Raw genomic sequence first — 26,043 nt, forward strand, 5'->3', positions numbered from 1 at the left:
ACTTATTGTTACTGTTTTTGGCATATCCAATATGCACGGGTAGCTTGCCAGGCTCTGCCATGCGGGCTCCATACTCTCGGTAGCTTGCCGGGCTCTCCGAGAGGGGCGGAAAAATTGAACACGGGTCGGCCATGTGAAAGGTGAACGTCCAACCGCTGTGCTATCGTTCCAGTCCACCTTAGATCAGATAGAATATATTGAACTTAAGACAGTAGTAATTTGACAAGAAAACAAATATTTTTTGAAGACTATACTTTCAGGGATCATTTCTATAGCTCGGTACTAGAGAAATTTCTATGATCGTGTAGAGCACCAGAAACCATGAGGAGCCAGAGCATCCTTTCCTGAGCATGAACCCAGTCCTATGTTGTTTTTTCAACTACCTTTTACCACTGTTCATTCTCCTCCCTTGGAGAGAATGCAGTCTGAATAGTTAAGGTTATTTAAAAAATAAACTTAAAACACTGAAAAGCATATAGAATTGTTGGGTCAACTTCTAGAAATCTTGATGTACTAAAGGGTGAAAAAAAAAACATTAAATTTCTGAAAATCTTCCATATTTGATGAAAACTACAAACCAAGAATTTTAAAAAAACCCAAAGACATCGCACATCATAATCAAATTGCTCCAAACTAGTTTATACACAAACACCAAAAAACTAAAAAAGCAATGGGAAAGACAAATTATGTACAGGAAGACAAAAGATGAAAGATTTTTTTGTGAGACACAAGAAAAGCAAACTGACACCATTAAAAATGCAAAACCTCAATAAATGTCCATCTAGTGTAAATTGGTTTAGCCTCTACGGAAAACAGCATAGACATTTTTCAAAATTTTAAAGCAGAACTACCATATATTCTATCAATTTCAGTCCTAGGTCTCCATGCAAAGAACACTGAAACAGGGGGCCGGAGCGATAGCACAGCGGGTAGGGCGTTTGCCTTGCACGCGGCCGACCCGGGTTCGATCCCCGGCATCCCATATGGTCCCCCAAGCACTGCCAGGAGTAATTCCTGAGTGCAAAGCCAGGAGTAACCCCTGAGCATCGCTGGGTGTGACCCAAAAAGCAAAATAAATAAATAAATAAATAAATAAACCACTTTTCATATTTAGTTTAAAAAAAAAAAAAAGAACACTGAAACACCTGACATGTAGCCAATCTGGGTTCGATCTCTGGTACTGCATTGGCAGTACCTGATCCCACCAGGAAGTGATCCCTGAGTGCAGAGCCAGGAGAAAACCCTGTGCATCACTGAGTATCACTTCACCTGTATCTCTTGGCATCCCACTATTCATTGATTTGCTCGAGCAGGCGACAGTAATGTCTCCATTTGTCCCTGTCGCTTGCTAGTGTAGCCCAATGGCATCTGCTCACTCCAGGAACATGAAGAGCCTCAAACCATTTACTCAGGGTCTTGGTGCATCACTGGGTATGGCACAATAACAAAGATGCATATCTAAATTCACTGCAGTGCCAACATTTGGGGCTGGCAGGGGTCCCTACCACACTGGTGGAAGGGAGCACTAAGATGATGGTTGTATTGTAAATAATAGTAGCTCAATAAAAATGGGACAAAACTATCTGGTAAACCATGATCTCAATCTGCAAAAATTAAAAGGCTGGTCAATAGCTCAAAAGTACATGCATTGGGGTTCCCTGCACTGCTGAGCACTCTGGAGCACACCTAGAGCCCGACACCCCCACCAGAAGAATGTGCTCGGAGTAGTTCCAGAGCACACCAGATGTGTGACAACTGCCCATCCCAATAAACCTTTTTAAAAAGTCCAGTTAAATGGACATCTTTCAAAAATAAACACACATAGATTTGAAGACTTCATCAATCTTACCTGTACCATGGTAGTTATCTACACAATGAAATGTACTACCAGGTGTGGTACTCCCAAAAACAATGTTTAAAACCATGAGGCATGGAGAGAGAGCTCACAATGTCTAGCAATGTCACTGCCCTGTTCCCCACACCCCACCTCCCTGTAATACAGGTCCACTTGACAAGTTTCCCAAGCAATTTGCCAGGAGTAGACCCTGAACTCAACCCCACTGGGCATGGCAGTTTGTCAGTTTATATATGAAATTTGGCATTCAGGCTAATCAATATGAAACCAAAGGCTCAGGATTTTTAAGGCAAAACCAAGTCCACTTTTCTGAGTCCTTACTTTTTGTTCCAAACTAATTTAACAAAATGCAATTTCCTGCAAGACTAGAGAGAAATAGCTTGATCAATTGAGTTATATTTAACATTTAAGCAGGGAGGACTGAGTTTGATCCCCACCATCATATGGCCCCGAGTACCACAGGAGCAACCTCCGAACAGAACCAGGAGCACTCCTGAGCACCACCAGGTATAACCCCAAACCAAAACCAAAGCCAATCATCCACAATGTAGATCAGAAGGATCAGATTCAAGTATAAGCATGTGGCTTGGTATGAATTACACCCAGTATTGAAAAGAGGAGCCCATGTATGTAGTCTAAAGAGGCAAAAGTGCAGAGGCAAACTTTCAGATATCTAGCAGATGGTACTCTCGTAAATTACTTAAGAATCTAAGAAGACTTTGTTAATTTGTGGAAGATTACATGATTTACTTCCAAGGCATACCAAGTCCTCTTCCATAGTACTTCTAAGGTTCAATTCTCATGATCTCCAGATCGGGGCAGGGAGGGAAACTCAACCCACCCTCCTCTGAGGGGCCCTGGTGAAGACAGATAGGCGGGGCGGGGTGGGGGGGGGAGTGGTACGGCGAGCGGGCAAGAGACTGTCGCTCTTCTCTGGGAACTTGGTTTTAGTCTCTGGATGTTCGCAGTGTGACTGCCTAGTTACTGGAAAATGGGGGATCTGGGTGGAGGAGACCCAGTCCTGATCTGAGCAGGCTTGGAGATCTCAGCCCTGGGTTCCACACACCTGGGTTCCTCTGCCAGTTCCTTCACATGTGAGTCTCATCCACGTGTGTGGAGAGGGGCCTTGAGCCTGGCTGTGGCTGGGTTCTGGAGCTCTTCAGCTGCCAGGGCTCTGCTCGGGACAGGGAGGGGAAAAAATCAACCCACACTCTCTGAGGGGCCCCGGTGAAGACAGCCACGAGCAGGGGCAAGCGCCTGGCAAGCTCCCCATGGCGTATTCATATACCAAAAACAGTATCAATGATGGGTCTCATTTCCCTGACCCTGAAGAACCTCTAATGCGGCACCATAGGGAAGGACGAATAAAGAGAGGCTGCTAAAATCTCAGGATTTGGACGAATGGAGACGCTACTGGGTCCACTCGAGCAGATCGATGATCAACACAGGATGAGAGTAATACAGTGCTTCTCATGGTCTCCAAGAGTAAAAATATAACTGAACAGAAAACTCATCCCCAAATATATGGAAAAATCCACTAGCATTAAACTTCATAAATCAGAATGCACAAAGTTCAGTGAGTAAAAACAAACATGAATTCAGTAAACATGTAGATTTATTTTAAATCAGTTTGGTACATGATACAGATTGGTTTTTGCAGGTTTTAAATGAACCGAAATAGTAAAGTCTAAATTCAGCATGTCTACCTTTGCAACAAATTATCTGTAAAGTAAAGTAAGAAATTTTGATAGAACTACATTTGCACAAACAAATCAGATGAAAAATCTGAAAAGGTTTCTATATACCTTCTGGATTTAAAAAACCCAAAAATTATTAATGGCTCAAGATACTAAATTGTCAAAGAAGGGAGGGGAAAGGTGATGAGTTCTGTTCTAAGAGCTCTCCTGTAGACTTGCAAAATTTATTTCGTATTCTGATTCTGTTAAGAGCTGTTTTCAAATTTACAGAAGTCAAAAGGCTACTTCAGCTTATGAAAAGTGCTGTATGTGTTGACATTATTTGTGGCAAGATATTCACATCCAAGCAAACTAACGATTATGCCAGTGTGGCTAATTCTGCCACTTTGGGAAAAACTTTAATTCTTTGTATTTTCAAATAAATTTCCAATCGTATAGCACACACTAAAAACTAACAGTCACGGCACCAAATACATTTTTTTGGTGAGGTACCTAAAATATTACTAATGAGAACACAAAATGTGAGGTAAACCTACCCCTCCCCCAAAACCTTTGAAGCCAAAGTTCTAAACAATTAAGGCACTTGAAAACATTAGGTGTATGTACAAATGTGCAAGTAAAACTTTAGCTGTACCAGCAAGTAACAAAGAAACAAACAAAAAATTTCATTTTGAGAAACTTGAGAACAATGACCTAAATGAAAAGAATTTCAGTTTATGAAATGGATCAAAGCAAACACTAATTCCCTAGTATAAAACCATGAAAACCAAGTGCTACATTTGACCATTAGAGGCTAAAGAAATTAAACGAAAATTCTTTCATGGTCTAGAAAAGCAAATGAGCATTTTAAACTAAGTTAAGCCTCTGAACTAATAATCAAATATGTCAAAGGCAGAGGAAAGTATCCCTCTAAAACCCAAAAAACTAAGTACTTCACAAATAAACTAAGTAAAAGTATGCATGCTTATTTATATTATGGAAATGGGGGAGAGGGACCAACAACAGTAAATGAGAAAGAAAAGTAAAAGCACAATCTATTCATTCAAGGCAATCATCATTAAAAAGCTATCATATTCTGGTCTACTGAAAATCCTCAAGATTTTCTGAAATCACATTGGTGTTATCTGCTGCCTCCAATTTTTAAATGATTGTCTTGAGTGTCTAGAAACCTTATTTCCTTCTAACCTCACAAAAGAACTTTTCAAGGAAGCTTGGTAAAATCCCTTTTTAATATTGTCAAGGTACAGTATTGTCAAGCACGAAAGAAAATATAATTAAATCACTTTTCATCTATATATATATTTAACAGCCATAAGAAAATATTGGGAGGCTCAGTATAGAAAGGCTTTCAGTTTTGTATAACATCTACCTTAAGTTCCTCAAGTTTGATATTAGATAATTTTCAATTAAGCAGTAACAGTATGATATCTAAAAGCAGCTCTTCAACTGCTCATAAACTAGTTACATTTTCAATCCTGACCCTCCTTAAGGTGAAAGAACAAATCTCAAACATCTTAAGTTACAGCCTACCTTTCAGTCTGTCTTTTAAGGCACGGTTCTTTATTTTCAATGTTATAAGGTGCTTTACGAGTATGAACAATAACCTCTTAAACTTTTATATATCTTTCAATTCACTTCTTTTTTTTAAACCTGGACCACAATTCCCTGTATATCATTCTTATTTCTAGTGTAGGAAAAAATGTTACCAAGCACAAAATTTTAGTTTAAGGATACAGTTTGTGGTAAGGACACAAAATTTTTAAATGTATTCTATTTTAAAAATAATAGCCCAAATCTACCTGATTGATGCTCATTTGGCACATTCTCAATTCTGGTCATTGAACTACAGCCTGAATTAGGATGAAAATAATGCAGCTTTCAGGCTTATTAAATTGACTAAATATAAACTGCCAAGAGAGTCATGACATCTGATATCACTTATAGAAAGTTACATTTGGCATGTCAAGAAGAGAACACAATCCCACAGCAGCCATTTTTTTAAAAAAGAAGACAGCCACAAGGATTCATGCAGAATATCTTAATTATTCTTGTTGAGAAAGATGATTTAAATGTTTTTTTCTTCAAGGATGATGCTCCAAATATCCTCTATATATCTTTTGGAAATTTAAAAGATCCTGGAACAGCGTCTTCCTTGTGGAACACATCAGGAAAGAGAACATTTTGGTTTCAGTGAATTACACGCCAGTCCTTGTTAATTTAATTGATCTGTTTACAGAGTGTGGTAGTTTCGTTCTTTAGATTTGCAAAATTTATAGAGAAAGAAAATTACAGCTTGTAGACCCAACACAAGGACAATTCCTCCAATGAAACTGGCTGCATCAAAGGTAGACTTCCGAACAGGTTGTGAAGTTGGAGCCAGAGTGGTATTAGTTGTACCTGTTAAATAAAATAAAATATTTTAAAAAATTTCTTTATCTACAATCAAAATTTCAAGGTGCCCCTATAAGACTTTTTTACCACGTGTTAAATTCCACGAAAGTATTTTGTTTGAATTACTATCTTTATAGCTGAAACTTATCCATAATTGGGGGCTGTACCAACAACCTCATTCTTCACTCTATTAGGACTATTTAGTCATTAATGCTGCTATATAACCAAAATACAAAAATGAGGCCTGTGGAGATAATACAAGGATTAAGGTATTTGATCCTCAGCATCACATTTGGTCCTGAGTCCCACTGGGAGTGATCTCTAAGCAGAGAGCTTTGCTGGTTGCAAAAAAACCCAACCCACCACCCAAAAGACAGAAAAATATTATCCTGTTATATGTAAGAATGTCCTAAGAACATATCAAACATTTAAATAGTTTAGAATTTGTTCAGATTATGTACTTTTAATTAACCAAATATTAACTTCTGAAAAAATTTTTGCAAATTTTAGTATTATTTAAGGCAAAATTTAACCTTAAAATTTCAAGATATAAGTATCCCTATTCTTTTGTTGTTATTGAAGGTCCTGGGGGACCACACATTAAGGAGCTTGAAGTTGGTCATGTGATGCCCAAAATGCAACCAGGGCTTCACACATGCAAAGCATGTGGCTCCATCACTTGAACCAAAACCTCAACCCATTACATAATCTTAAATATCTGTAATTTATATTTTCAAGAAGCAAAGATTTTCTCAGAGTACTTTAAATCTTACTTTCAAAATTTACATTCTGAGAAAGTATTACCCAAAGATATTAGGAGAAAAAAAATTATTTTGCAGGGGCAGAGGGCACACTTCACAGTGCTCAAGGCTTTACTCCTGGCTCTGCACTCAAAGATCACTTCTAGTGGGTCTCAAGGGACCATATGGGGTGCCAGGGATCAAACCCAGGTCAACCACATGCAAACCTATCACCCTACCCATGGTATCATCTCTGCCCACTCCACCAACATTTCATGTGAATATCTATTTTAACAAAAAGTTTTTTCATGTTTACCATAAATTTTGCTTTTCCTCAAACTATCAAATAAACACTAGTTCTGGTAGCAATTTAATAAATTGATCAGCTTTCAAATTAAATGTATTAAAAAATAAATGTAATTTGTTTCTTGTGAACATATTCAGGGAATGGTTTCACTGAAATTAAGAGAAAGACAACAAAGAATAATAATAATAGCCATGCTCAGCCATGTAGTATTACACTCTGTCATAACCCACAAAACCTATGGAGTACTGTGACATAAGTAAAACAGAGACTTAGTTTATATCAAATAATTTCAAACATTTTCCAAGAGTTATGAGTATAACTTACATTCCCTCCAACAGCATATAAAAGTCTCCTTTTACAAAGGTAAAGTGGTGTAACTATTTTGAAAAACAAGCTTCCTCAAAAAGCCAACAATAGACCTATCATATGATTCAACAATTCTACTTCTGGGTATCTGAAGAATATGAAATCATTAACTCAAAAGCTGAAACTACTCTGCTTACTACAACATTATGTAGTTTTCAGGATACAGACATATCCAAAATGACATTGACAAATATTAAGATGTGGCATATACACACAAATAAAATAGTATTCAGGTGTAAGTGGAAAATACTCATGGAAACAATGTGAACCACATTAAGGAGAATAACAAATATAACCTGATTTTACATATGTGTGCAATATAAGCAAGACAATGAAAGAACAAAACAAAAATAAAGTAGTGTATGTCTAGACAAATACCAGAGATTAAGGTCCTTGCCCTTAACACTGCCACCAGTTTGAACCACAACACCACATATAGTGCCCTGAGCACTGCCAGGAGCAATACCTGAGCACAGTGTTAGGAACAGTCTTGAGCACAGCTAGGTATAGCCCAAACACCAAAAGTAAGTATGTAAACTAGTGAATACTGAAAAGAAAACAGATCACCAAAGAGTAGAAAGGGTAAAAGAGATTTAAAAAGAGAAAAAGTGGTGGTGCTTTTGTTTTTGTAAATAAAAAAAAATGAATAGTAATAAAAATACAATTAATTTAGAAATAAAGGTGGTTAGGAGAGTGGAGCATGCCCTGCATGTGTCTGACCTGAATTCAATCAATACCACATGATCCCGAGCACCACCCGGTGCACAGCCCTTGGGTGGAGACCCCCAAGCATACTAAGGGTAGGCCCAGGTAATCCCAGGCACCACAGGATCCAAGAGGCACTCCAGGGCCCAAGCAGCACTGTGCTTTTAGACAAGAGCTCCAGAAATTATACATAAATAAGGCTGAGGAGACGACATAAAGAGCGGGAATACATGCATATAGGAGTCTGGGCTTTGATCCCTAATACTGTTTCGTTCCCAACTGGGAGTAGCAAATTAAAAATAAATGGTAAAAAATAAGATTGAGAACAGCGAAATAGGCTGGCGAGTTTTACATGCAAAAAAAGGACTAGGTTTTATGCTCATACTCCTGGCTCTACACTCAGGAATCCTGGTAGTGCCATAAGGCATCCCATCACCACAAGGAGTGACTCTCCCTTCCCACACAAAACAAGGAATGCCTTGAGCTGAGCCATGTTGGTTGTGAGCCCCTATTCCACCCAAAAGAAAGAAGGTATACATTCAGATCAGATCACGATGCTCAAAAATACAGATCCTTGTACTATCTCTCAGGCCCCTGATTTCTGTATTTTTGAGTATCGTGATTTGATCTGAGCCTTGTGCTCTTCCAACTCCATTTCAATAGGAACATATGGTTCCCCGAGCAGAGCCAAGAGTGATTCCTGAGCAGAGCCAGGAATAAGCCCTGAGCACCAACTGTGTGTGGCTCCCAATTTAAAAAAAAAAAAAAAAACCTATAATTATCAGTATTATTTTTAAAGTCATGAACAATTCAATTTCTCCTGTAAGTTGTACCTAAAGGGTTTTTAAAAAATTACTTAATTCTAAAATTCTACATAATTTTAGAATATTAACACTACTTAATTCTAAAAGAATTAATCTAATTTACTAAATTTTATTAAGCAATTAAAATCATTTAATTCTAAAATTCATGTCAAATGTGATTTCTCACTAAAAACACTGAGGATTCTTGGCAAACCTACCATATTACTGATTTACCAATTAGTCCTTTAAAAATCATTTTTAGTTTCTAAGTATTCATAACAAATAATGGAATACACTTAAAATAATCCGTGCTGGAATATAGTACACTGGTTAGGGTGCTTGCCTTCCACACATCTGACCTGAGTCTGTTCCCCAGCATCCTATATGGTCCCCAGCCCCAACAGGAATGATTCCTGACCTGGAATAATCCTTGAGTATTGCCTGGTGTGGCCCCAAAACAAAACAACAAAACATTTAATTGAAGTATGATAGGCACAGTGATAGGCTATGATAGAAACACATAGTACTTTTAAAAAACAAACCAAGCATTACCTGATGTAGTAGCTGTGATAGAAGTTGGAGCAGAAGACTGAGTTGTGGGTTTAGCTACAAAATAAAACGTATTTGAAATTTAAATTTCTAAACTTTCCAGGTATCTAGCATCTAGCTTCTAATCATGCTTTCAGTATCTTAGACAATCAATCACTAACATATCTATACATCCAAAAGCTACTTTCCAAAAATATTTAAAACCAGTAAGCAATAATAAAATCGTATCTATGTTAAAGTCTATGTCTATCTAGATGTAACATTTATGTATACATTTTGATGAAGTCAATAAAAAGGCATAAAGGGTAAGACAGTTTTTAGATGAGGGAACTATAAAATGTTCTTTAATCTTCAAACATTAAACCCATTAACTGTAAAAGCTACAATTTAATATATATATCAGATTTTTAAAACAAGATTTCCTTTTCTCTTTCACTGCTGGAATTAAACTTTTCTTAAAGGGGAAGAAAAGTATTTTAGCTTTCTGCACTGTGCAGAGCAAAGACTGTCGAAAACTTGGGGCTGGGAATGATAGCACAGTGGGTAGGGTGTTTGCCTTGCACACGGCCAACCCAGGCTCGATTTTCCAAATCCCATATGGTCCCCCAAGCATCGCCAGGAGTAGTTCCTGAGTCAGGAGTAAACCCTATACATCACCAGGTGTGACAACCCCCCAAAAAAAATGTTGGAAACAAATGGATATGTTCTAATGAATTTTATTTCTAAGAGCAGACCCTAGGACCACAGTTCCTCCAACTAGATTATAAACACTACAAGGATTTTTAGCCTACTACACATGAATGTAAATAATTATCTAATGTGAAACCTTTAAAAGTCAAACTTACAGGAAGAATTAATGTGAATATAAAAGCATTTTATGAACTAAGGCCTGTAAGTGACTTCTGTTAGTACTGATATTAGTAAACTATGGTTAAATTCAGACCCATCTACATCCTTTTCTTTTACCATCCCACTCTCTGTTAGGTGTTCTCGCTTTCCTCTCTTCTCTTCCTCCCCTGCCCCATTCCCCCTTTCTGTGGTGCTGAAGAGTAGATGCAGCAGAAAGGCATGCACTGCCACCACTGATCCACATCTCTTCACCCGAGGTTCTCTCACTTCATGTTATGAAAATCTTACTGGTAAAATATCTGACCTCTAAAAGAACTGAATGCAAACACTTGACATATGTTTTCAAACTAAACACCTGTCAGGGGCTGGAGAGATAGCACAGTGGGTAGGGCGTTTGCCTTGCACGTGGCCGACCCGGGTTCAAATCACAGCATCCCATATGGTCCCCTGAGCACGGCCAGGGGTAATTCCTGAGTGCAGAACCAGGAGTAACCCCTGTGCATCGCCAGGTGTGACCCAAAAAAGCAAAATAATAATAATAATAATAATAATAATAATAATAAAAAACACCTGTCAAACTCTATTTTAAAATACTACTAATTCTGTCCAACATTAGTAAGGAAAATTCACAAGCTTGCTCTTTGGTTTTCACTACCCACCCAAAACTCAGAACATGGTAAAAATATTTTGGGTGGAGTTCACAAGTAAAACATCTTAATTTTGAATAAACCACTACATTGATAAATTTTTCCTGTCCATCATTTTTATAATGAAACAATTCATATTTCTCTTCTATTTAATACAGCATGTATGACATAATTTAGTTCCTTCGCCCCTCTCGGAGAGCCCGGCAAGCTATGGAGAGTATCTCACCCGCACAGCAGAGTTTGGCAAGCTCCCTGTGGCATATTCGATATGCCAAAAACAGTAACAAGTCTCACAATGGAGATGTTACTGGTACCCGCTCGAGCAAATCAATGAGCAATGGGATGACAGTGAGACAGTGAGACATATTTTAGACAGTTATTATTTGAACCTATGTTCACTATGTTGACCAAAGACTACTGCAGTTAGCTCCACTAAACACTTATCTACAAAAATCAAATTATCAGGGCTGACAAAATAGCTCAAAGGGCTGGTGAGAATGCCCTGCATGTGAAGGTCTCTAGTTGGACAGTCAGCATGTATAGTTCTCAACCACCAGAGTGTGACTGAGTGGCTCCTAACACTGCAAACCTTGAGCATTACCAGGAATAAAACTTAGGCCCAGGGGGCTGGAGCGATAGCACAGCGGGTAGGGCGTTTGCCTTGCACACGGCGACCTGGGTTCAATTTCCAGCATCCCGTATAGTCCCCCAAGCTCCAAGGAGTAATTCCTGAGTGCAAAACCAGGAGTAACCCTTGTGCATCGCCGGGTGTGACCCCAAAAAGAAAGAAACATAAAAAACACCTTAGGCCCAGGAGTACTGTTAGGGAAAACTAAACGCTCTGCATAATTTGCTTAACTTCTCTTAATTTTACACTTCCTCTCTTGAACGGCAGCCATAGAAACAAAGATCATAACAAAGTATGATCTTCAATCATTAATTGTCCTTAACCAGTGTGTTTTCTGAAATCTAACTACAGAGAGTAAATAGACTAAGCAAGAGCAGACTCATTGGTGGGTTGGAAAAATAGTATCGTGTAGGTAAGGAGGTTGCTTTGCACATGGCTGACCCGAGTTCAATCGCTGGCATCCCGTATGGTCTCCTGAGCCCTGTCAAGGAAAAGTCCTGAAAAAGCTTGCCACAGTGGTAGGGGAGGGCAATTAGAACAAAGAAGGGACCACTATGACAATGATAACTGGAAATGATCACTGACAAGATCACTGACAAGAACAGGTGGCTCAAAGGAGGTAAAATGATATACTTGATAACTTTCAGTACCTGTGTTCCAAGGCACAATGTGGAAAATGGAAAAGGAAGGGGGGACTAGAAAGGGGGGAATGAGTGAGAAAGAGAGAAAAGTATCTGCCATAGAGGCAAGCTGGTGTGAGGAAAGCTGGGACACTGGTGGTGGGTTAGGTGTTGAACATTTTATGGCTGAAACCCAACCACGAACAACTTTATAATTGTGTAACTCAGTGATTTTGTCCTGAGTGCAGCCTGGTGTGACCCAAAAACAAGGGGAAGAAAAAAAAAGAATAGTAGACTTTTGGGGGAGAAATTAAATGTATACCCACTGTTTCATGAACTCTCTTTTCTGTCTCATACTTCCCTTTCTAAGAATCAGTTTTCTCTCATCATTAGTTTTTCAGTAACTTTTAACATCCTCTTAGTAGGCAAAAAAAGTTCAAGAATAGACCTGTATACTAAGATTTGTAGAAATTGCAGATTAATTCTATGGCATAAATAGCTGTATTATACTCAAAGTTCAAGCTGCCAATTTGGTTATAACAACATGCTATCTGAAAGAGCTGTGCACAATACTGGCTATAGTAAAAAGCTAGCTCACTGCTGCCTAAGCGTTTCAAAATGACTTCTGGTCCTTGTTACAGCACTTGACCACTTTGTCCTCTGAAAAGCCACCACCACCCCACCTCACCAGCCCAGTTTCTTGGACACCTTTTTCTGGGCCTTCTACTGCCAATCCCTACTCATTTCCCCCACGTTCCCTGTAAGCCTCAATACAGTATTATTTTCAAAGATTTGATTAGCAAATCCGATTATTTGCTTATGTTCTTTAATAGTGTCTTTCAATCTGAACTATATGGCGCCTGTGGGCTCTCAAAATAATCCAAACAGTCTGCAGATGTAAATCACTTAATAGGGAACCAATGACACAGACTAGAGGCCAATCAGTAAAAAAGAAAGGTTAAGGAAAACAGTATCAGAAGGAGGTCACAGTTGGAAAACGGTCGAGAAACACTGCCTTAGAACCCTCTATTACTACCTGCACCATGTTGCTCTATTTTTAGCCAAAAGCTCCCTTCCATCACTGGCCTTCATTGTCTCTGTCAATCTACTTCTATGTGTCTGCATCCTACTGAAGCTATTTCCTTATTCCTTCTCTAGAATTACAACATGTTTTTTTCCCAGTGTCTACTCTTTTTGGAGCTGGAGGGCTCCCCAGGTGATACTCAAGCTGACAGATTCAGTGGCCCCATGATGTTGAGGTCCACAGGGCAACATCCAGTGATACTGGAGGTCTTCCAAGGATCCAATCTGTGGCCCTTGAGCTGCTCTCTTCAGTTCAGTGTTCACTTTCCAAACCCCTCTCCTCATTGAAGTCCTTTTATTAAATTTCAAGTCTCACCATATGACCCAGATGCTTCAAATCTACCAGCAAGTTTTACAAAGAGGCAATTCAATTTCCAATATTATGACCAATGCGAATTACCTAAACTCTCAATCACCATGCACTGGACTCTCCAAAGACAATCCTAACATCAATGCACTTTCATATTTTCTTCACACATACTGACAACCCTGCTCTGCCGGGAAGCTCTCATATACATATACTATTTGTAGACTCAAATACCTTCAGCTGTTACCACACTAAGTCAAGCTACTCAGTAACACACACACCTTACTGAAAGTCCCAATTCCTAGAGCACATCTGAGTTCCTAAAATAGACAAAATGTCTATTTCTGATCTCTTTCCCTATCAACTAGTCTAATGTTTGTTTTGGGTGTCTTAAAACTATTTACTTTTTCTATCTATAGTTAAGATTTTAAAAGGACTACTAGCTAAAGCTGCTGAAGGTATGGTGAAAAATTCCCATTGTTGATAGTAATGAAAAGCACATTTTTCTGGAAAGCTGTTAGTAATGAGTCTTAAAAGTTATTACAACCTCTAACCTAGAAATTTTGTTTGAATCAATCCTGTCAGAGACAAGAGCAAGTATTTCTCTAGAAAATGTTCACTGCCTGGAGTACTATTCAACCAAAAACAGAATAGGTAAAGTGCATTCAACAATGCTTTTCAAGAAAAGAGACAACAAAATATACGGACTATGCAACTTAATGTATTTAGATTATTAAGCACTAGAAAAGACAAATTAAGCACTCAAAACATTTTAGTACACTTCTGAAGAGGAATTACATAGTTTTTTACGTTTCCAAGATTTCAACAAATTTGTAAAACTCCACTGCAGACTCAATGTACAAGCCTATGGCAAATCTGCTTTCATTCAATTAAAAAAACAAATGAAGTTAGGTGGTCACTGTCAGAAACAGTACAAACCAACGTATATATTATGTCCCAAAACTAAGCAAGTCAACTTAGTTGATTTTTAAGATTACACTAACAATCTCTAGGATTAAATTATTTAAAGTTTATCAAGAAAGCCTAAAAGTTCTGAGGGAAAAACACTTCATTACCTGTAGAATTGGTTGTTGGCAATGGAGGGGAGGTGGTAGGCACTATTTAAAAAGAGAGAAACAAAAAGAAAACAATGTTATCTTATGTCAAATACCATTTCCCAATTTACAGGCATTTATTTAAGTGCCCATTTTTCAATTTTATCTCTTAGTATTACCAGCATAAAAGATTTAACAGTTGTTCTCATTTGGTTTGTTAGTCTTCCCTTACTTCAAAATTTAATCACCGTAAGGTCCCCCAAGTCCATCAGGAGTGACTCCCTGAGTTCCAGAGCCAGGAGTAAACACTAAGCACTGCCAGGTGTGACCACAAAACTGAGGAGAGGGTGGGAATCAAAGCACCAATTTTTAGTGATTCATCACTCTCACCTAAAGACACTTCTAACTCCTACAGGTAGGTAGGTAACCAAGGTAAAAAATACAGGCCACTCACTTCCCACTCCTTCCTTCTACTGGCAGAAAAAAATAATGATGCCTACAGTATGAGCATTATGAGGGATAAGCTTAAGCTCAAAGTCACTTAAGGATGACTATAAGGGTCAATCTAATGTGGCACCGTTGGGAAAGACGTGTATAAAGAGAGGCTGCTAAAATCTCAGGGCTAGGACGAATGGAGACATTACTGGCACCTGCTCGAGTAAATCGATGAACAACGGGATGACAATGATATAGTGATAAGGGTCAGATAAATAATACAGGATAAGGTGCTCAACTTGCATGCAGCAATGGCCCACCCTGGTTCAAAATATCCAGCACTGTATATGGTCCTCTAAATATTGCCAGGGATCACCCCCCTCCCCCAACAGTTAAGGAATAGCCCAGTCCACGAGCAGTCAAGTGTAGCGCCAAAACAAACCAACCAAAACTATAAAAAACTAGGAGGTGGGACTGGAGCAACAGCACAGCAGGTAGGGCATTTTTGCCTTGCACGAGGCTGACCCGGGTTCGATTCCCAGCATCCCATATGGTCCCCTGAGCACCGCCAGGGGTAATTCCTGAGTGCAGAGCCAGCAGTAACCCCTGTGCATCGCCGGGTGTGATCCAAAAAGAAAAAAAAAGCAAACAAAAAAAAACTAGAAGGAGTCTGGGTTTCCTCCAATGGTTCTTTGTCCTCCAACACCAGCAACCTGGAACCTGCACTTCCTTTATCAGAGGGCAAAACAAAGTTGCCTATTGCTTCAGTCACTGTAATTTGAGGTCTTATGGCCTTCTTTATCCAAATAAAGAAGCCAGGCAGGTAGCTCAGCAATAGAGCATATTTGCCTTGCTTATGTGAGGACTTGGGTCTACTCTGACAATATTAAAAAAATGGTACAACATTTGTACTTTATCCAGGGAGATAGCTCAGAGAGTGTACACCTGGTATGCACTAAGTCTACCCGAGTAGACCTTGATATACATCTTCTATCTTATTATTTTTATAATACAGCATTCTTCTCTAACTCCCAGCACCATAGGCACTTCACTTTTGCCTCTCGTACTGCTGGAGTGATTCCCAGCCCCCTTGAGTATGTTAGGGAGGCAATGCTACCACCCATCACACATACATAAAAAGTACCTTACTTATATATACTATTCCACAGTATAAGTAGACCAATAAATAAAATTTAAATTTGTTTGAATATGCTAATCAGACTTTTTTTCTAATGAGTAAAAGTTTAGTAATGATTCAAAAAAAATAATAAAATGAAGCTTCCTGAGACAAACCCAAACTGTGGCAAACTTACCAGAACAGTTGCTCGTTTCATTCACTGGGTGGCAATCACCAGCTGATGAGTTTTGTGAACAGTAGCTATTATTACCTGTTAGAAAAAAAAGAAAACAAATAATACTGCCACTCACTTCTATTATCTTTGACCTCATCAGTCAAATATAATACTTAGGTAATCTTCAAGTCCAGACCAACAAAATACTGTTTTCTCCACCGACTTGGAATCACACAGGAGCTCTTAAAATACTATTTAAAAATTTCTATGAGCATAACTGAACAGCTACATTTAAAACACTTAGATCTAAGAAGAATTACAGGTAAGACAACTGTGCAATCAAAGAGTAAGATACACAAAGGACAAGTGCTGGTGCATATGCTGGTGCAAGTGCTGGTCTGAGCACATGCATCAGCTGTATCTCACCTCTTAATATATGTACTTCCATACTTTCAATGCTGGTATGTGGACTGGGGCTCTCTGCACTCCAGAAAATTCCACTTTCTCTCTTGAGCATGTTATGCTTTCTCCCTCCCTTGCCCCCTTCCTCAAAATTTCCAAATAAAACATGTTTTTACCCCCCCAAAAAAAGAGGGAGAAGTGGTCAGGTGTTTAAGAGAGCAGTCCTAATTGTAACAGTGATACTTCTGTTCCAAATCTTTTCTTAGCTATACCAGTGTTTCCCACAGTGGGTGAAAACACCCCCAAAGAGTGCTGGAAACATCAAGCATGGGCAGTAGTAGTCTCAAATGCAAAAGTACTTTAAGGTAGAGTTCAAGGGGAGCACTGATTCCCCTCCACCCCCTGAAAAGAGAGTATTTAGTCCAAAACCTTTCTGAATTAGTTTTCCTGGATGTGCAGACTTGAAGCAAAAGGAAGAATTTTCCCCCAAAATATGCAAGAGAAATTCGATCTTGCCCTTTTATAACACTACAGAACACACGAGATGCACTTCAATTTTTCAGGGTTGATGTGGAACCTGGTCTTCTACCACTGAGCTATACCCACAACCCTAGAGGTACAATCTTAAATTCTATTTTATTGGATGAAAATAAAAGAGATGCACGCAACAATGGAAAAATACTAATTTATGCCCATAGAAAGCTTACACTCTATTTTATTTATTATTTATTTTAGGAGTACATCCAGCAGTGCTGGGCCCTAACTCAGGGCTCCCATATGTGAAGTAGCCCAGCCCCTAAACTTATGTACAGATACAATTTCCAGAATTCTTAAATTTGTCACTGAAGAAGTTTAATAAATAGGTTAGACTTTTTCTTTGTGCAGGGTAGAGTAGACCTCACAACATGTTATGATGAGGCCCTGTGTTTGAACACTGATAGAAGAAACGAAACGTGTTAGGGCCTGGAGAGACAGTTCAGAGATTAATACACTTGTCTTGCATGAGGCTGACCCCAGTTCAATCCCAGGCACCAACTATGGTCCCTGAGTCCTGTCAAGAATGATCCTTCAGCAGAGCCAGGAGTCAGCCCTGAGCACACAAGAGTTATGTGGCATAAAACCAAAAAGCCTAGAGACCTAAAATAAAAAAAACCTGTTAGATCATTTCACTAGTAAGAAAAATGTGTAAACATCTTCATTAATAAACATGATATAGGGGCTGGAGTGATAGCACAGCAGGTAGGGCATTTGCCTTGCATGAGGCTGACCTGGGTTCGATTCCCAGCATCCCATATGGTCCCCTGAGCACCGCCAGGTATAATTCCTGAGTGCAGAGCCAGGAATAACCCCTGTGCATCTCCAGGTGTGACCCAAAAAGCAAAAAAGAAAACATGACATAGAAGACTGAAGATATAGATCAATGAATAAGCTGAGAGCATGCCTGTAGCACTGTCATCCCGTTGTTCATCAATTCGCTCGAGCGAACACCAGTAACGTCTCCACTGTGAGACTTGTTGTTACTGTTTTTGGCATATCGAATACCCCACAGGTAGCTTGCCAGGCTCTGCCGTGTGGGCGAGATACTCTCGGTAGTTTGCCAGGCTCTCTGAGAGGAACAGAGGAATCGAACCCGGGTCAGCCGCTCGCAAGGCAAACGCCCTACCCGTTGTGCTATCGCTCCAGTCCAGAGCATGTTTGAAATGTAGAAAATCTGGGTTCAATCCCCAACAGCTAGTCCCCTGGGCACAGCTAGCCAGAAGTGACAACTCCACTTGCAGCAGAGCTGGGAGTAGCCTCCAAGTACTGCAGGTATGGTTCCATAACAGAACAAGTTATTATGAAGCTGAGAACAGGGGCCAGGGAAATAATGTAGTGGAAAAGGCATTAGCCTTGCATGCAGCTGACCCGGGTTTGATACCGGCATCCCATATGGTCCCCCGAGCAAAGCCAGGATTAATTCCTAAGTGTAGAGCCAGGAATAATCTCTGAGTATCACTGAGTATGATTCTCCCCCCCCCCCCAAAAAAAATACTGTTTAAAAAAAAAAAAAACCTACCCAACCCTGAGAACTAACCCAATTCAAGAGATGAGAGAACCTGAGTTCAATTCCATCCACAGCATGCCTCCAAGCACTGCCAGGAATAGCCCAAGTAGTCCAAGCAATGCTGGTGTGACCTCCGTGTAAATTAAGCTATAGTCTTATTTATCAAGGGGACTGAGGTAAAAAGGCAGTTACTATAAAGTAATTTGATATGCAAAATTAAGTGTTCTCCGTCCTAAATGCCCAACATAATTTTGAAGTATTCAATAATATTTTAGAACATATTTTAAAGCTATGGCACCAAACAATTCTAGTCTCAAAACAATCCCAAAGTTTCTTACCTTGACACTCTATCCAAAAGCAGGTAACATTTTGATCTTTAGGAGAAACACAGGAAACACAGCTGTTGTGATTTTCACAGATATCTGTGGGGATTAAAATGTATAAAATCAATTAATTGTTAACTGTTTGTACTACCTTTATTTTTAAAACAGTAAACATACAAATAGTGTTTCTCAACCTTTGTATCTACAGACTAGCACTACTCCAAAAACCTGACAAACTATCAGAATCACAAATTCTTAAGACTTTATACTGTTTTTAATCAATGGTTTCATTGACAATAAAAATATTATGCACATACAATGAAGTATTTAGCCATTGAAAAAGGAAATCTAGTCCAGAAAAAGTCAGAAATATGATTCAGTGGTAGAGCACATTTCTCACATGTGAAGCCCTGGGTTCAATCTCTGGCATTGCAAAAACAATAAAAATAGAATTTACACAGAACTATAAAAACTCCCCCATTAAAAAAAAAAAAAGAAAGCAATTCTAAGAAAGAAAAATAGAGGCATCAATCTCTCCCTGACTTCAAACTACAGTACAAACCAATGACAATTAAAAAGATATAGTACGGGGGAGAGTTGGGAAGAGATACAGTAATAAACTGATGGGATCCAACTGCTGGGGCACCACCACATAACTGTCCTCTGATTATCACAGGGTGCAGCCCAAGAAGCCCCAGGCACCTGCAGGGTGGCCCAGGCAATTCCTTGGATGGCATGGCTGTGGCTGCACGGCATCCTCACATCCTTGCACTGAACCTCTGGGGGGCTCTCAGACCTCCTGAGCACTACTTGCAAGACCCTCCCTCCTCCCCCAGATACAGTATAGTAACAAAACAATGGAGGAGTCAAGAGCTCACAAGTAAACCATCATGTATGTGGACTTCTGTAAGAAAAGGAGCCAAGTTAATACAACAGAGCAAGGAATGCCTTGTCAAAGAATGGCAGTTGAAAACCTATTGCACACACAAACTCAAAATGGACTAAAAGACTTGGGTAATAGAGCTCAACGTATGAAATACACAGGGTGAGACACTATCAGGATCCCACACCACAGGCATTTGGAGACACAAGCAGCAAGGAAAACAAAAGAATATGACATCTTCTACACTGTTGATTTTCAATGTTGTTACATCTGAAGATTGGCACCAGCCCATTTTGAAAACCACTATTCTACACCCCAAAAGAAACCACAGCAAACACTAAAAGGCAACCTAGCAACTGAAAGGATACTTAGTTCACACCAAACATCTGATAAAGGTTGATATTCAAAAGAAACAAGAAACCCAATCAGGAATAAGTGTGAGAAAAAATACACTACTTTGGGTGGAAAGAGGATTGGGCCACACCTGGCTGTACTCAGGACTTATTCCTGGCTCTGCACTCAGGAAAACTGGTTCTGGGGATCGAACCCAGCTCAGCTGTGTGTAGTCATACACTCTCTTACCTCTAGGACATGTAAATAGACACTTCTTTAAGATGACAAAGTTGATCCCATTCACACAAGAAATCATGATCAACAATTAATTATCAAGGAAATGCAAATCAAACCACTACGTATCACCTCATGTTGATGAAACTGACCAATTAACAGAAAGACTAGAAGCAAAAAGAGTAATACTGTAGGGAAAAAAGGAATTCTGGTTTGAGGCTGGTAGAAATAAAAAATACAGGATAAGATCCACAGTACAATAGGTAAAGTACTTGTCTTGCATGTGGCCAACCAGAGTTCAATCCCTGGCACCCTATATGGTCCCCCCAGTCCAGCTGGGAGTGCCCCTAAGTACAAAACTTTAAGTAAGACCTGAACATAGCCAGGTATGATGCAAAACCAGAAGAAAACAAAAAAGATAAGGGTCAGAGACATGGAAATGATAGAGCACCTGTCCTTGTTAGAGTTGAGTTGAAAGGAAGGATGGATGAATGATGATCCAGGAATTCATCCAAAGGACAAGGACAATTGGGGTGAATATTTGCAACAATATGTGCTTAGTAGCACTGTTCACAATAATCAAACATGAAGTCAGCCTAACTGCCCATTGACTACTGAATATAGATCTACCTACAGAATACCATCTCTTTAAAAAACGAGAAACTGCTACAAGGAACAAAACAGATGAACCTTGAAATTATGCTAAGATAAAATAAGTTGAAAATTATCCAGTGGCTATATATGAAATCTACCTAAAGCAACCAAAACAGTGAAAAGTCAAAAAAACTATAGTGGGGAAAAGGGTAAGGGTGGGTAGAGAGATCTTTTTGTTGGTGAGATAGAACTTTGCTGGTAGGTATGGAGAATACTATACACAGAAGTGTTAAAATATACCCCCAAATCCTGTATTGCAAACTAATGACTTATCAACTTAAAAGGATAAAAATATAATTAAAAAAAAAATAACAGCAAAAACTAGTGGGACTTCTCAGTACATCATGGTACTGATTTACAATCCTCCCACACTGCCCCGCTTCTAGTTTTTTTGTTGTTGTTCTACAGAGCAACTATTTTACAATTAGGGTTTCTGAAAGCATCCTTAACAAAAACTAAACTGAAAAATTATATGACTGTATTTTAAAGCAACACTACTACATAGGGAAAGAACTATCCCGAAACATCAGATGACACCCTGGGTTTAGTTTTAACAATGTTGTTAAGGATTTATTATGTTGAACCCAAGTCTCAAAGATGCCTGTTCTGGGAACCCCAGAGTTTCCCAATTCCAAGCAGTCCAGAGACAATACAACGGAAAGGCCACCGCTATTTTCATGTAACTAAACAAGCTGTTATGTCAATAATTTAAGCCAAATGGTCAAAAACAGACTGTAAAACTGGGCTCTACCCCCTTCTTTAGAAACTAGAGATAGCAAACAATCCTCACCTGCCATCTTTCTACAGTGAAAAATAACTCAGCAAAGGCACTGCATTGTCATGCTTTATCATTAGTGTTGACCAGAAACTGGGACATGTATGGTGCCCTTGGGGATGAAAGAATCGGTAACAAATTAAGTTTTTCCTAAATTCAGAAGTAAATAGATGTGAAAACGCAATTTAAAATCTCCCTGAATGACTGGGATAGCACCGTGAAAGTTATTTACAATGAATAAATTCTTTTCAGACTACAGCTTCCCCAAATATTTAAGGAAAACAAGTCATCTTTGCACACATCTACTAGTTATACAAAGGCCAATTAATCTGCTAATTCCATGCTACTCTTAAAAATAAAAAAAAATAACTCGGAGTAAACTATCAAAAACGCAGGAGATAAAAATCTACCATTTTAAGTCTTTAAAATTTCCGATGTGTTGCAATGAACTTCCCTCATTCAAAACTTTTCTGCCATTACACCTAATAAATCTAACATTTCTGCCGAGCCACACTAACTTCACCATACATTTTACTGGTAATACCGACTTTCTGTAGCACAAACCAGAGACACGGTAAACCGTCTGATCAAGCCAGAAAACACACAAACATCACGAAACCAGGGCATTAAAAAGAAAAACGTGGGTACACCACTCATTTTCTGCACCAGAACAACAAGAAAGTGGGCACCCTTCAGCAATTCTCCGCACAAAACGCTCCAGGAAGCCCCTCATCAGTTGGAACTAGAGTAACCGAATCATACTGGATTGACAAATTTTAAATAAAGTTTGATTTTTTTTTCCCACGCGGTCCTCTCAAAATCTACCTTCGCTCTCTCCTTCCCAAACTAGGGCCACGGAATTGCCAGATTCCGCTCCCAGGATCCCAACACCCCGAGAAGACCCTAAGGAGAAGGAAAAAAGAAAAAGCGCGCGCCCCGAAGGGCTCCCCGCCCAGTCCACAAACCCGAGCGGCCACTCCCGAGCCCCACCGTCCGGCAGGCAGGCGGCCCCGGCGGTTACGGCGTCCACGCACCCGCCGAGCTCACACCGCCAAGCTTCCAGCTCGCCACCCCACCCCCACCCCGGCCCCCGCCCACTCAGGTAACGAAGGGAGCACTTTCCTCCTCGGCACACGGCGCGGGAGCACCCCAACCCCCCGCCCGCGCCTCGGAACAAACACACGGGCCACGCAAGTCCTCGGTCCGCACCCTGAACCGCGGACGGACGGACAAACGGACGCCCGAGACCTTCCAGGCCCTCTTTTCCCGCTTTCCCCCCAACTTCCGGGAAAAGCCACCAGAAGGGGACGAAACAATTCCCGCTCCTCCCGGTGGGACGCCGGAGCGACCCCAACTTCGGAGGCGCGTCGCCTCGACCCCTCGGCCAACCCCGCCGCCCGCCTCCGAAGAGGAGGGGAGGAAAAGAAAGAAGAAAAACGCCTCACACGCCCTCAGGAGTGGGCGATTCGGGGAAAACCCGGGAAGAAGGGGGGGGGGTATTTGGGAACGGGGCGCCTCGCGCTGGGGGGAGCCGCCCTCAGTGGCCCCGGGCTGTACACCCCGCGCCCCGAGCCCCGACGGGGCCCTGCCGGGCCGCCATGTTGCCCGAGCACGGCCGCCCCGGTCCCGAGACCCGCGAGCGCCCAGCGCGGGGAGCCCGCTGGATCCAAGCCTACCGGGGGCTACAGTCGTCTGGGAATGGGTGGTCGTCGGAGGGTGGGTGGTCGTCGGCTTCGTCGGCGTCGTCGGCTTCGCTGAGGGAGTCGTCGCAGTCGTCGCAGTCGTCGCCGTCGTCGCCGTCTGGTTGGCTTCGGACGTGTTCGTTACCGAGGTCGAACTCACAGGAGGTGAGGTCGTACTCGCGGCCAGCACGGGGAAACACAGCACGGCCAGGCAGGCGGCCGCCCAGAGCAGCCGGCGAGAGACAGGCGACATCGCGTCCTCGCTCCTGGAGTTCCGGGCAAAGCTGCAGCACCGCGCGCACGCACACACACTCACACACACACGCGCGCCCGCGCGGACACACACACACACACTCGGCGCTCGCCGCCGGCCCTCAGCTTTCCCCTGCGGCGCCGCCTCCGAGACGCCGCTTCCCCGCCCCCTGCGGGAGCGCGCCGGGGTCACGTGAGCTCCCCCGGGGGCCGCGCGCGCGCGTGGGCGGGGCCTGGCAAGACCAACGGAAATGCCGCGGGGGGCTACCGGGGACCGTCGGGAGGAAACCGGGAGACGCCGCATCCCCAAGCGGCCGGATGTCGGGGAAGAGGCTGGTCAGGCACAGGATGGCGTTTCTTGGCCGTTGGCCGGCCACGCCGGACGCGGATGGTCTTGTCCGTTTCCGGAGGTTAGGGAAGCTCCCACCCCTGCCTTGGATGGAACAACCTTCGTGACGTGGCAGCCCGCAGCCCCCAAGAGCACCCAGAGGCCGTAATTCCGCTGCGCCACGTGACTGCTCCGGGCCGCGCCCCCCGGACTCGGGTCCGAAGGGGGCGGAAGTTGTATCCAAACAGCGCACGCAGAAATTGGACAGGAGTAAAGTTTGTGCCCAGCCCTGTGTTTGCTAGGTGCTTAAGTAGGTCCTTAATAGATGATGTTTCACACACACACACACACACACACCCCACTTTTTTTTGGGGGGGGGTTGTAATCGAATTTGCTGAAAGTTCCTCTCGGTGGTGTCCCACACCCCTGTTCCTGCATCATCAGCACCAGAGAAATTGAAACCACGCGGTCATTGACTCTCAGCTCAGCCGGCCACGTATTAAGGAGACTGAAGCCGGAGCTGTCTCTGTGTGTCACCCTTTTCTTTCCACTCCTGACGCTTCCTAATTACTCGCTACTTCAGCCAACCGTAGCAACCAGAGCATCATCAGAATTACAGATGATGTGGGATGGAAAGCTATCTGATCCTTCTCCACCCACAGCTTGACACGCGAAGAAACCGAAACTCAGAAAAAGTGGCTTGACCGCAACACCCTGCCATTAAAAGAGCTGGGCTTCTAAATCCCCGAGTGTTTTGTCACTGCTCAGGCATTTAGTATGGGTGAGCGCCACCTGACGTCCAATCTCACAAAAGACCAGGGCAGTCGTGCTTGGAATCAAATGGTGAGAATTAGATTATAAAAGCTGTATTTAATGCCGTTTTTATCAGCTATTTTGTATTTGTCCCGCAATTTTTTATTTTGCACGATTATCTTAGTGAATTAACACAAACACGGGGTCTTGTGACGTCTGCTCTAACACCCTCAAAATGTGACTGCATAAAGCACTTTACATACCCCTCTGTCCCCACCAAAAAAAAATGAAACATTTTATTCCCCCTGGAATATTAGTGGGGTCCTTTTTCATGTCCCCATGAATGTGAGTTCTGTTAATTCAGTTGAAACTTTATTTACTGTTGTAAGCAGACATCATATTTCATGATCATCTGACATCTGGCCCAAATAAAGGTGCCAAACAACTTTTAAGTTAAAATATCATTGAAATTCTATTCCACACGACCCCCTACCCTCCCCCCATCAGTCCTCCAGTAAGTTTGGATAACTCACTGGAGAATGGGTAGGGAGTAGGGGAATAACTTTCAATGTTCTGTATGATGAAAACACACCTCACTCCATACATCATACTGTCATCTGGAGGTGCAATTCTGGCCTTAGACTCTTTTTAGTCTTTTATAACGGGGAGATTGCACACTTGTTCTTTTGTTTGTTTTTGGTTTTGCTTTTCTGGGGGGGTGATTCCCAAGCAGTGCTCAGGAGACAGAAAGCTGCTCTTGGTGATCATCTTGGCCGGTGATGCTGCTTTTACCAGTAACTGGAAGCTAAGGGGGATAGTAAGGTGGTGTGGGCAATGAAATTCTAACCTTGTGCATGACACTCATGTGACAAGACAGCTTTAAGAAGTGCTGTTTTGCCTCATGTGATGTTATTCTATGTCTGTCCCTCTCTTTCTGACTCATTTCACTTAGCATGATACTCTCCATGTCTATCCATTTATAAGCAAACTTCATGACTTCATCTCTCCTTACAGCTGAATAGTATTCCATTGTGTAGATGTACCCCCATGA

The 26,043-nt window shown here is 41.3% G+C and overlaps 1 protein-coding gene and 1 pseudogene across 1 annotated transcript; one reads left to right on the forward strand and one right to left on the reverse strand.

Moving 5' to 3' along the window:
• Positions 1–244: 244 nt before the first annotated feature.
• Positions 245–434, forward strand: LOC129404480 (small nucleolar RNA U3; annotated as a pseudogene).
• A 3,018-nt stretch (positions 435–3,452) lies between these two features.
• On the reverse strand, positions 3,453–24,078 carry CD164 (CD164 molecule). The gene is made up of 6 exons (XM_055135160.1): positions 23,654–24,078; positions 19,114–19,197; positions 16,351–16,425; positions 14,624–14,665; positions 9,417–9,470; positions 3,453–5,949 (listed from the first exon to the last, which is right to left on the reverse strand). Exons 1-6 carry the CDS (start codon positions 23,910–23,912, stop codon positions 5,783–5,785), a joined length of 681 nt encoding a protein of 226 aa, XP_054991135.1. The 5' UTR covers positions 23,913–24,078; the 3' UTR covers positions 3,453–5,782.
• Positions 24,079–26,043: the final 1,965 nt, after the last annotated feature.

The sequence above is a fragment of the Sorex araneus genome, chromosome 4 (genome assembly GCF_027595985.1).
Source record: "Sorex araneus isolate mSorAra2 chromosome 4, mSorAra2.pri, whole genome shotgun sequence".
In the NCBI taxonomy this organism is placed as follows: Eukaryota; Metazoa; Chordata; class Mammalia; order Eulipotyphla; family Soricidae; genus Sorex; species Sorex araneus.